Genomic DNA, 12,078 nt, shown 5'->3' on the forward strand with positions numbered 1-12,078 from the left:
CCGGTGCTGCTGTTGAGTACCTATCACTTACCCGTATTATGGATCCATGACAGCCGACCAGTCAACTAGCTGAAGTGCACATCAGAACAAAAATTCACGTTGTTGTTATAGAGAAGCACGCGTATGACATAACCACATCGCGTTTGGAAATTTTTGTTTTCATAAAAAGAAGCAGCACCTATTGCCCTAAAAATAATAATCAATATGAAAAATTACAATTTTCGTATTCGTAACAATGAAATATATAGTTAATGCGGGGCCATACTGTAAGTCAACCACAGTAATCTTGTAAGTGTTAGCTCTTTCAGCAAAAATGTGTAAATATGTCTGAAAAATATAGGACCTCCCTCACCTCGAGCACAATTTTGCCTATGTGCTTTCCTGAGGCCATAAACCGGAAGGCATCCTCGACTTGGTCACGTGAGAAGAGGATGGTGTCGAGTGGTCTCACAGCTCCCGATGTGATGCCAGCACGAATGTACTCCGCAACGCGACGCCTTTCTTCCCCAGCAATGACGTCATCACCATGAAGAAGCTCCACCAACACTCCCTGGAATGTCACGCCTTTCAGGAACACAGACATTCCAAGTGCGGAGTCGTTGGACAAGTCGACTTTTCCTATTTCAAGGAAGCGACCATGCATTGCCAGGCAGCGAACACTGGCTTGGAGCTTGTCTTCTGCCAGCGAATTGAGCACAAGGTCCACACCTGGTGAAACAATAAAGGGCAATGGGCTGTATTGGAATGCTTATTACATCAACAGGGTTAACCGTCACGTTGTGATCGTTTCTACACTCCATCTCACCACTACCGTTCAGCAATACCAAAGCTACGGCAAACGACATGCTTGCGCAGCAAAACATAGTTCCAGATATAATTACCTTTGCAATTCGCATTGTTGAGACATTTGCGCTTGTTTTGCAGGTGATACAATCACATCAATGCGCGATATGTTTATTCTTCGCCTCATTTACGTCGTATTTCTTTGTTATATCAATAACCGCCGTAGCCAACTCTATCAGTAACCACTTCTCAATGTGCAATTCGATATGCTTTCAGAGAGCAATGTGAGATTATTATCAAGACCAGTATTGTGCTCCTAGTACACTGAAGCATGTGGTATTGTCTTTGTATATTTCTATACTTTTGCTATCGTTTGTTCATTCTTCAAAAAGCAGTACTTAATTGGCGCGTTCAAAGAATAATCTTTTAGTCATTAGGTGCGTGTTTCTTCTCTCAAGTCTCCTGTGTTTTTGGTGCTGTATTGCTACTCATAAGAACCAACCAGCTCGACGATACGTTTTGACCTGACACGAGTTATATCGACATAGCGTATTGCCACTCGCTGTGCTCTCGCTATTTCGTGTGTCGGGGCTAAAGGCTACGAGTCCTCGTACTTCCACCAGATGAAGCATCACTGCCGCACTGAAAGGTGGCGGCCCAGTTAAGCAAAGCATGAGATTTCAGTAGCGCGAAAGCTTTTTACGACATATAAGTTCAAAAATGCTGGTTAATGAGGTGAAAGATCGCTGCCTATTTAAAGACGTGACCTTGACTTTAACTGGTGTAGCTGCACGGTATACCAATGGGGAGAAGAAATGATCTACACCCTTTTATTGTTTCTAGTACTCATGAGAAACACAACGTAGTGCTGTTAAGAGGGGGGATAAACAGGTTCAGTGGTTTTCACCACAATATGGGCGGCTTCCCGCATAGCGCCGGCCCTTTGGGTTTTTTTTGAGAGCTAACACGCTAACGCTGACCAGGACTGTAGAGGCATTACACTGGCCACCATTTCTTAAAGCGTCCTGACAAGTTATCTGTATTTGCCGTCCTCTGTGTATTTCTTTCCCTCCCCTTCCTTTGATTAAGATGTGAAATCTGACTTCACTCCGAAGCGGTATCTTCAAGGCGGCTTAAGTGAGCAACCTTGCGCATGTATTTTCATTTTCGTCATTTGAGTATCATCAAATTGCTGCTGAATGTGATGTTTCTGCGAAGTGTATAACACGTGGTTGTAGCAGTGAGAAGTCGCACCCACCGTCAACGGTACACAACGGAAGCAGGGACGCCACATGTTGCGTAGGCATCTGTGCTGCCGCTAACCTCTAGTATTGGTAAAAAGGAAAATATTAAAAGCAGGTAGGACATTATGCGTCTCTGTGCTGTTTGTGCGTGAGAATCCGCGAAGTGTGCCACTGTGTACGCCTAGTTTTCTCCAAATTTCGAGGATGCGTTTTCAAGTCAGAGCACCTGCAAATGTTCTTTAGGCACTTCACCGTAGCCCATCGCTTTATTTAAGCTGATTAGAAGCACTGTCTACTTTAGGTACCCTGATTCCATGCAAATATGTCGTGATGAGCATTGGTTTTCGATCTAGAATTGGTATCAGATACAAGCGCTTTGTATGCTAGACGTTTGCATTAGAGTTAGCACCCAACTCTTATGGTGAATGTAAAGAAAAAAAATGAAATGCGTGAAGTTTTGCACTAAGTCGCGCAAAGCTTGTCCCAGCGAAGCTAGTTGATCCTCAGGCATTTAGCCTAAAGGCGGTTGCTGCTATGCTGTAACTGGTTGTTGCTAGGTTTTGATATGTTGTGAGTAAGACTTGCTATGTTGTAACTATATTTGGTACGCTGTAAGTACGTTTTCCCACATTGTAACTAGGTTTTGCTTCATGATTGACCATGTCCTTTGTTTTTTTCCGCCTCTTTTTTCTTCGTTTACCTGTATTTATTTATCTTTCTCTCTATCTCCCACTCAATTTCTTTCTCTTTCTGTTATCTTCTTTCTTCCTCATTCTGCATTGCTTTCTCTCAATTTCTCTCTTTCTCATTTTTCTGTGCCATGCTTTCCTCTATCCCCTACGCTTTCTTCTCCTCCTCAAGCTCACTTCCCTTCCCCACCCCCTTGCCACACTATACAATACAAGGCTATGCTATGCTGTGCTAACGCGCTTGCTTAGCACACTCGCCTTCGGATCGAGGTAGGCGGGTTCGAATCCCGCCTTGTGAAGAATAATTTTTCGGCAAGAATGTCTCTCTTTCTCTTTCTTTATAGCTTTCTTTCTGTCTCTCTGCTTCTTCCTCTCTTTCTCTGTCTCTGCGCTCATTCCCTCACCCATCACGATTATTACAGGCCACGCCGGAGAAACAGGCGCACGTCTTCTGTGAGCGAAGTAGAAGATGAATGATGAGGGCGAAGAGGAAGAAGATGCCGACTAGCAGGTAGTAGTGGAATAGGCCCGAATTCTGCGGCACATAGCCGTTCATGATGATGATAGTTTTCAATCACGACGGGCATCTCGCGCTGAGGCAGAACAGCTTTGCTGTTAATGGTACGTTCAGACGACGGACCGAATCCGGATGTCGCGGGGCGAACGGCACGTCACGTGACCTCACATCAGCGATTCTGCTCGTCCGGGCCTCGTCCGCCTGGCTCGCGGGCGGATGATCCCAACCTGTTTTTCACGTCGGGATTCTCGCGGCGGAATACCGCAGCTTTAGCGGACAAAAAGGCTGGCAACCAGTGCACTTCCCTTCTGCTCCAGCCGTACGGCTGTCCTCGCAGTTGACTTCAGCTCTGCTGGCGCGTAGTTCAGTTTATTTCTGGGGCCGTATTCTAAGACAATCACCTGTTAGATATATGTCTGTCTTAATGCGCGCCGATTGGCAGGTTGGAGAGTAGCTGGTAAGTTGTCGCTGTAATCATTGCAAACGCAGGATTCTTCGGCAGGCAAAGTGGCACTGTCGACGAAAGCGGTTGTCCCAGAACACAGCCCATGTTTCAACATTGACTTTAAAATCAAGATGCAAACAGAGAGAGGGAAACATAGTGTGCAGCAGTGCAATGTGCACTGTAAGTACCTGTTATCCAAAAAAAAAATGCCCATATCGTCGCATCACTGTATCCTCCCTTCGTATGCGGGACACCACGCGCGACAGCAGCGAGGTCAGTCTCCAGCAACTCTCTGTAAAGCAGATCCTTGCTTCGATTTAGTTATTCCGCCAACAACACCGATTTCACCTAAACATATTACAGTCTTGGATAATACTCGACAAAGCTCGGCGAGCTTCGCGTTCTGTCGGCTTCCATGTTTTTCAATACTCGCAAACCGGTCTGCTGCCAGCGGGCGCACGTGAGCGCAGAGTCTGCGGTCGAGAGTAATCTCGCTCTTTTCTCCTAGGACACCGTCCGTCGTTGTGGATGCGCCTGCAGGCGGATTATCCGCAGAATAGCCGTCTGCATCCACGCCAAATCCGGATTAGGTCCCGTCGTCTGAATGCACCATAAATAAACGCCACACCCGCACGCAACGCGCAGCACAGTCACACGGAAAGCTCGCAGAGTGGCCTTTCTAGAACCGTTCCAAATAATCTTGGGGTATCTAATACAAGTACACATGCAAGGTATCCACTACGCCATAAATCATATATTTTTTTTGAAGTAGGGATGCACCCACTATGTCACTCTTCGTCTTTCCGCGGATAGGCGGGCTACCCGCTACACATCTATGATGAATAATGTGCCCTTTGTTTACGCTGCATGTGGCTCATGACGATGAAAAATTATGGCTGAGGCACTTCGTAGTGGGTGGAAAGCTGTAAATCACACACTCGTTGCGCAAATAGCGTTGTGTGACGCCTGGGTGTTATTTTACTCTTCTGCTACGCTATATTATATATCTAACGCGATTGCTTGCCCGACATGACGCCTATATAGGGTATTTTGGGAAGGAGCTTCAAGCACCAGCGAGGCTCTGTGGTGGAATACTCGAGTACCACGCAGATGACCCAGGTTGAAAGCCCATCCTGGGTTACGGACGACGGCGGCGGTGGACAACTGCCGCACTGTTGTGATCTCATAACAGCTTTCGCAATAAATGAAAACTTGCTGTGGTGGAACGCACTGAAGCCAAGTTTGTCGACCGATCACTCGTCTTTTACAGCGAAAGCTGTTATGAGATCATTTCAACGGCCGTTTTTGGCGCCGTAGTTGTCCGCCGCCGCTGCCGCCCCGCCGCCGGTATCCATAACCACTATCGTGCAAAATAAGAAAAAAAAACGGAATTAAGAGAAAATTCCAGGATGGAACGGGTTTCGAACCTGGGCTCTCTGGGTGGGTGCCCAGTGTTCTACTTCAGAGCAATGCCGATGCTTGAAACTGCCTTGCAAAAAGACGCTATACAGGCTTCATGCCCGGAATGAACCACATTAACATATGTAATTTAGTGTAGTAGAAGAGTCAAATAACAACCACGCAGCACACAACGCGAATTCTGTAACCAGGCGTCACACAATGTGAACTGCGCGACGAGTGGGCTGTTGGATGCTTCCAACCCATTACAAAGGGCTCTGCAGTAATTCTTCATCGTCATCAGGCCCAACATCAACAAAGTGCGCATAATGCCTTGCATGTTTTAAGCGTGTACCTCGGCTCTCCTTTGAATGACGAAAAATGGCATAGTGGCTGCTTCCCTACTTCACAGACATTATGATGATTTATAGCGTAGTGGGTTCTTCGCAAGTGCACTTGCATTGATTGCCAAGGAAGCCCATAAGCCCATGATCCATTGCCTCAGGTCTCAATAAAGTTCTTCCCCCTCTCTCTGTCTCTCTTTCTCACGTCAACGTATGTTATATTGCATGATGGGAGAGTGAAATAGCGACCGGACGTCACACAATGCGAAATATGTTACTGGTGATGCCATTTTAAGCTTCCAACCCATTACAAAGCCCTGAGCCACAATTCTTCATCGTCATCAGTCGTCACGTCAACAAAATGCACATAATGCCTTACAGATGCGTAGCTCGAACCTCGCTTCTGCGCAGAATGACTGATAATGGGGCTGTAGGTGCTTCCCAACTTCACGAATATTATTTATGGCGTAGTGGGTACCTTGCTAGTGTACTTGTATTAGTAGCCACAAGAGAATTTACAACGGGCTCTAGAAATGCCCGCTCTTCCAACTTTCGCTGTGACTGTAGTTGCGCTTTCCTGCGCAGGCCTGGCGTTTTTTATTTTTTTCTTGCTTTGGGAAAAAGACGAGACCCGTGGTTTGCAGAAATTTAACCTAATTGCATATCGTGGTTCATGCAAGGATGACGAGACGTCTACAAGCTACAAGCCCTTATCGCGGCTACAGGACGCGACAAGGGAGCTAATGTCTTGCACCGCAACGTATTAGGAGACGCTGATTGGCGCCGTCGGCGGTGTAGGCGTCCAACGCGCACTGTACTTGGGTGCAGCCGGCGCCTCTGGCGGTGCAGGCACGACAGCTTGACGTTAAGCTGCCAGTTCGTTTTCGCGAACTCCCGCACTAGTGTTGTGCTGAAGCTATGTGACCTTGGCTGCGCTTGACGCTCAGACTGACGGAACGGGACTTTCTTTCGGTTTTTACCGGACGCAGCAGAGCTATCACTGTAAATTTTTTTTTTCAGGCAGGTCTTGGTTTTGTATGTGTCGCTTTCAATTAAAAAAAAACTAAGGTACTGCATATAAACTACGGTCCTTCTATATAACGGCAAACTACAGTTCTACGGTTCGTCTATACAAATAAAGGTAACGATGTTGCATATCCAATACATTTCATGCAATAGAGCTCATTACATGCAATTGAGGTTTATGACGCGTACGAAACACGCAGCACTATACCTTACCTTTTCCTTTAGTTTCTCGAAGCACAAGCTTTTCAAAGGAGCAGTCTCGTGAATGAGCGATATTTCTTCTTTCCAGCTGCGGGTATCGGCGAAGAAGGAACTCTACCTTTTCTTTTGAACCTAATTAAAAAAGGTAAAAGTGAAGAATTTTCAGCAAGTTGTTATTCACAATAACCTTGTCTTAACAAAATTGCACATCTGAAAAAACGCACAGATTTTTGTGGTGTCCTAGTGTTCCTGTGTATGTGCAGGCGTCGATACCGTCGGTAATAAATAAATTACTAATAAAGCTTATCCAATAGTCTTAATATCATTATGGTTCACTTCTGTACATTTTGTGCAAACTTATAAGAAGCATTCTTATTTATAAGTGCCCCATATATCATTATTATTACATGACCTTGTTAGAATGTGAAACTAGTAATTCTCTGTAATATTGTTTGACAATTCGCGAAAATTATGCCGGACGTGCTGCTTGGTTTAGCGCAGATGGCATCCTTTCAGTTGCGTTCGAACGTGTGTCAGAAATCTACAACATTTTTTTTTTGCTTAAGCCATTCCCGCCATAATTATTTCAAAATCTTGGCCCAAACAGCGGAGACCACCAGAAGACCATAATTACACTCGCATTGTCAGTGTTGCTTCTGCAATTATTTACAGATGGGTTAAAATTGGCGCTGCTGAACGGTTGTAATACGAGAAACATAAATCAAACACAGCCATCTTTACGAATTAGAAACGGTCGGATACTTTATAACAGTTGATTTGAAAGAAACTGAAAAGACGTTCTCCTATTGGAATTGCCAGCTAGCCCAGCTATGAATTCCACACACAAATAGCATCACTAGCACATGCACAAAGTTGTTTCTGTGTGCTAAAACTATGGCATCACTTCTCATTGAGTTTGGTCGTGAATTTTTTTCCCATGTACAAAGCTCGAACAGTGTCAACATCAATGCACCACAAATTGTTCATACTTCTGAGCTTTTTTCGCTGTGCATGATGGCATTCTTGGTGCATGCATTTCACCAGATATGTCACAGTGCAGGTGTAGTCTTGGTACCAGCATAGTACTACTGCTACTGGCAGGTATAGGAGCAATCGAAGCTTGGCGTGGGCATGCCCACCCTACTACTTTTCTTCTAGGGGCGAAGCTCCTTAAGACCCTAGCCTTGCCCGCCGTGCGCGTGCGTCACGGTACACGAAACCGAAACCGGAAAAAAATATCTGTGAAAAAAATCAATACTTCAGAGGGCGCATCGAAAAATCGAAACAAACATATCTGTGAAAAAAAGAGAGGGTGCACCAAAAACCGCACAAAAATTCAAACTGAATAAAAGAATAAAGCATCTGTGAAAAAAAAAAGAATACACGAGAGGGCGCTGCGGTGCACTCCCTCTCCCAACGGAGAACACGCTGCAATAAAACGATCCAACGGAACCGTCGTCGTGACAGTATAGCTGATTCCGAATCTCTCACGAGGCAACCTAGAAAAGTACATCGATCTAGCAATGAGCGATTATGAAACAAATGACAACAACTCTTTCGTGGAAGTCGGTGACCTTAACGTTGACATCACCGACAACGACTGGCTTGCGCAGTAAATGACGTCTCCATACGCTCTATAATTCATTTCGTATGACTGTAAACAGCCAACAACCATCAGGGGAATGTGCATAGACCATGACTGTGCCAACTTCAGGTCAGATCCGACAGAAGAACCATTGGCTCGACATTTCATGGATCATAAAGCGGTGATAATGAAAAGAAAACGGAATTCAGAACTCAACACGGCATACGAATTATGACCTATAAAGTCCATATACTCTACACACGTGTCGTCACTCATTTACATGGTGAAGAGTGGGCGATGTCACGGGAGATTCACGGTTGCCGAACAATCCGAGCTTCGCCCCACTCTTCATCATTCACTTCGTTGATATGCGTGGATTTCTTTCTTTATTCCTTCCTTTCATTCGTTATTTATTTGGCATTGCGCAATGCTCCCTCATAACGTAAGCGTTCGGTTTTAATCTAGGTAGCGGCGATCCCCGGAAAGCTGTTTTCGGGTGGAATCGGCATGCTTTCAATGTTTATGTTCTTTCCAGCTTTCGTCAGCCCAGCGCCTCCTCTAGGAGGCGTTGGTCAGATGCAAGGCTGTGGTGGCTAGCGAGACGGCTTGCAGTAGATGCGTTCGCACCATGAAATAGTCCAATGATGTTACCACCCGTAGTGTGATTTCCTTTCGCGTTTATGCTGAGCAATGAATAACGATGATTTGTGCCTGAGATATAAACAAACACCGTTACACGGTAGTGAATGGTTTGTTCAGGATCGCTTAGCTTCTCTTTGTTTTCGCTTTTTTAGGGGCGAAGCTCCTTAAAGCGGCACCCGTTCGTCCCCGTCGTAGTGCGTAACCAGTCTTAACGCGAGTACCAGATCTTGACCCCCAAGGTGGTGCCGGTGGGAGATTTCTCCTGTGCGTTGTTGAACAATAAAAAATTCGCAGCGTGCGCGTTAACTAAAAGCCGAATTCTTCTGTCTCTCATTCCCCATTAGCAGCCATTGGCATGTTCCAGTAGGAAACGTTAGTAGAAGTAGAAGTGTAAGTGTTAGCTAAAAGCCGACTTCTTCTGTCTCTCATTCCCATTAGCAGCCATTGTTTACCTCCAAGGTAGTGCCTGGTGAGATTTCTCCTGTGCGTGATTAAACAATAAAAATTTTGTTCAAAACGCCGTTGATTGATGAAATAAACCAACGAAATACGCCAGATGTTTTCTAAAAGCAAAACGAAATGACGCCAGATGTTTCTAAAGCAAAACGAAAAGACGCCAGCTGCTTAACGAAAGGCGCCAGATTTTTCTAAAGCAATGGTTTTCTAAACAATGAAAATTCACAGCGTACATGTAAAATTAAAGTGAGCTGCAAGTCGTCATAACTCATCGAACCTTTAGTATAAACGCGCCCGATCTCACGTCGGTGATGATGTACTGGGCAGAATTCACGGAAGATTCACGGTTTACCGATGAACCTCCGCAGCTTCGCCCACTCATCATCATTCACTCCGTGGATATGCTGGGATTTTTTGGTGTTTTATTTGCAGCCCATCGTGACGCAACACGCGCACGCTCGTGCTCGGCTCGCACGAACGTTTACAATAGCGAAAGTCAAGCGCGATACGCGCGTACTCACACATCTTGGTGACCGAACATCTTGCATAGCTCCCACAACGTTGCACCTCTTGTATGAAACGAAGCATATAACGGTCCAACAAAAGGACCATCACGCGATGAGGAAAACGCGGGTTACGAATTCAATTTTATCGAATTCGGAAGTTTCCTAAAATGTGGAATTCCTGAAATCGACCTGTCGCGTTGTCCAGCAGATCGATTATAACCCACCAACACGGCCTATTGCAATAAACGCCCGCAGCAAGTATGCTGCCGCCCAATCGTTTTTTTGCATCGTTGGTAGCACGCATTCATATGGTTCGTTTAAGTTCACATAAGCCAAGCATAGGCGTGTGGCCTAGTCGTCAAGAGACTCCCTTTTGGACCGGCGGGGGGGGGGGGGGGGGGGGGGGGTCAAACGCGACCTCCAGAAATAAATAATTTAGTTTTGTTTATTATTTCTTTGGTGCGTGCGAGGGGTTTTTGGAACACCACCGCCAACAGCAACTTCGCAGGTCAGCCAATGCAAGCTTTGTTTGAATATTTTTACAAAAGATTCAAGGCTACAAATAGGCAAGTTATTGTTCGCAGGACTCCTGGTGCAGGAAGGTGCATTCGCAGGCACATTTGCTAGATGGCCCCACCATATCCACTTGAGTTCGAGAACGCAGACGATTGCGCGTCTTGTGAATGAGTTGTGAGTCGCACTGCGCCGTAGTATGCGCTTGCTATTGACACGTACTTACAACTCCACTTTACATGAGCTCACTTTCATTAACTGCGATGAAAACTGAATACTACTGTTAAGTCTAGCACGCTCCTCAGATGCTCGTAACGCTCGCAGCGTAGTGTAATGGCGACGCCCCTGCTGTCGGAGATTCTATTTCATGGGTCCTATAGGGAGCTTTTCCTCTGCAGTCTGTACAAAATCTCTGATTCCGGCATTTTAGAAATGCTTTCTGGCGTCAAAGATACTAATCATTATACCAACGGTGGTGAATACGGTGCATCCCATCGAAATCGCGATGGAAATGGCCGCCTGTCCGACTCCTCCACTTCCGGAATGAATGAGCACAGACTCTCCAGGACGCATGTGCCCATGCACCAGGAGGGCATAGTAGGCTGTGGCATACGCCATCGGAATGGTGGCTGCTTGCTGAAGGCTCCACGTTTCTGGAACTTCCCACAAGAAAGTTGGGTCGACAGCCACGGCGGTCGCCAAGCCCTGGGCTGGCACAGCACCCATGACCCTGCGCCCACGGTGGTCGAGGCCAGAAAATTCCATGCCAAGGAGGAAGTCAGACGTGGCAAAATCACCTGTAAACAGCGAATGCGAAACATAAGCGAATGATTCTACTCCCAGGAGCGTTGAACGTCACTGGCAATACTGAGTTTAGTGCTGTTTACAATCTTTAGTAAAATTTCTTATTTGAGCAATTTTATTCTATGCGGTTACGCGATGTATTTAGGAAGAACTGGGCGAGTACTCTTGATATATAATAGAGACTCTTTATTGCAGTTATTGCAAGTTATTCTTGTGCGAACAAGGACGTGAGTCGCACAATGCTATAAATGTAGACACAGAATAAAAGAATGCAGGGATTCAGTTTTGGACACTTTAAGTAGTGATTTACAAAGAGGCTCTATAAAAACTTGGAGGACGCTTGAGCTTCGCTGTCAGGAGTAGGACGCGATAGCGTAAGCGTACCGTGTTCGTATCACTTTCCCAATCGCTAGCCTGTCTTCGCTTCTCGGTGGACACTTAAACCGTGCCGCAAGGAAAGCCAAAGTGTGGACGCCCACCGGCTCCTATATTCATGCTTGCGGCGCGAGAAAACACGTCCACACGGCGGGACGATGCCGCTTCAAGAAGCCGTTCAAAACTTTTATTCAAGCCCCTACATCGGTGCCTACCGCATGAACGAGTAGTGCCGCTCGCCAGAGCTATTGCGGCCGGAAATGACGACACGGAGCGCTGGCCTGTGATTGGATAAATGTAACTTTACAAGGGACCATGGCGTTGCATCAAAAAATGGATTATTATTCTTCGCTTCGTTTTTCTTTACCATGTTTTAAATGCGAAGCATTTCTTAGCGAACTTCTGCAACTTTGAGCGTATCTATCTATCTATCTATCTATCTATCTATCTATCTATCTATCTATCTATCTATCTATCTATCTATCTATCTATCTATCTATCTATCTATCTATCTATCTATCTATCTATCTATCTATCTATCTATCTGTCT

The 12,078-nt window shown here is 45.7% G+C and overlaps 1 protein-coding gene across 1 annotated transcript in view; it reads right to left on the bottom strand.

Annotated features, from left to right (window-relative positions):
- Window positions 1–36: 36 nt before the first annotated feature.
- The window catches only part of LOC125756235 (fatty acid synthase-like), a 40,464-nt gene continuing 28,422 nt past the window's right edge, over window positions 37–12,078 (bottom strand). The window contains exons 4-7 of the mRNA XM_049415423.1: window positions 10,817–11,146; window positions 6,660–6,779; window positions 353–708; window positions 37–69 (exon numbers count right to left, since the gene is read on the bottom strand). Coding sequence (XP_049271380.1) covers window positions 37–69; window positions 353–708; window positions 6,660–6,779; window positions 10,817–11,146 — 839 coding nt within the window. The remainder of the gene's footprint in view (window positions 70–352; window positions 709–6,659; window positions 6,780–10,816; window positions 11,147–12,078) is intronic.

This window comes from Rhipicephalus sanguineus, chromosome 4 (genome assembly GCF_013339695.2).
Source record: "Rhipicephalus sanguineus isolate Rsan-2018 chromosome 4, BIME_Rsan_1.4, whole genome shotgun sequence".
In the NCBI taxonomy this organism is placed as follows: domain Eukaryota; kingdom Metazoa; phylum Arthropoda; class Arachnida; order Ixodida; family Ixodidae; genus Rhipicephalus; species Rhipicephalus sanguineus.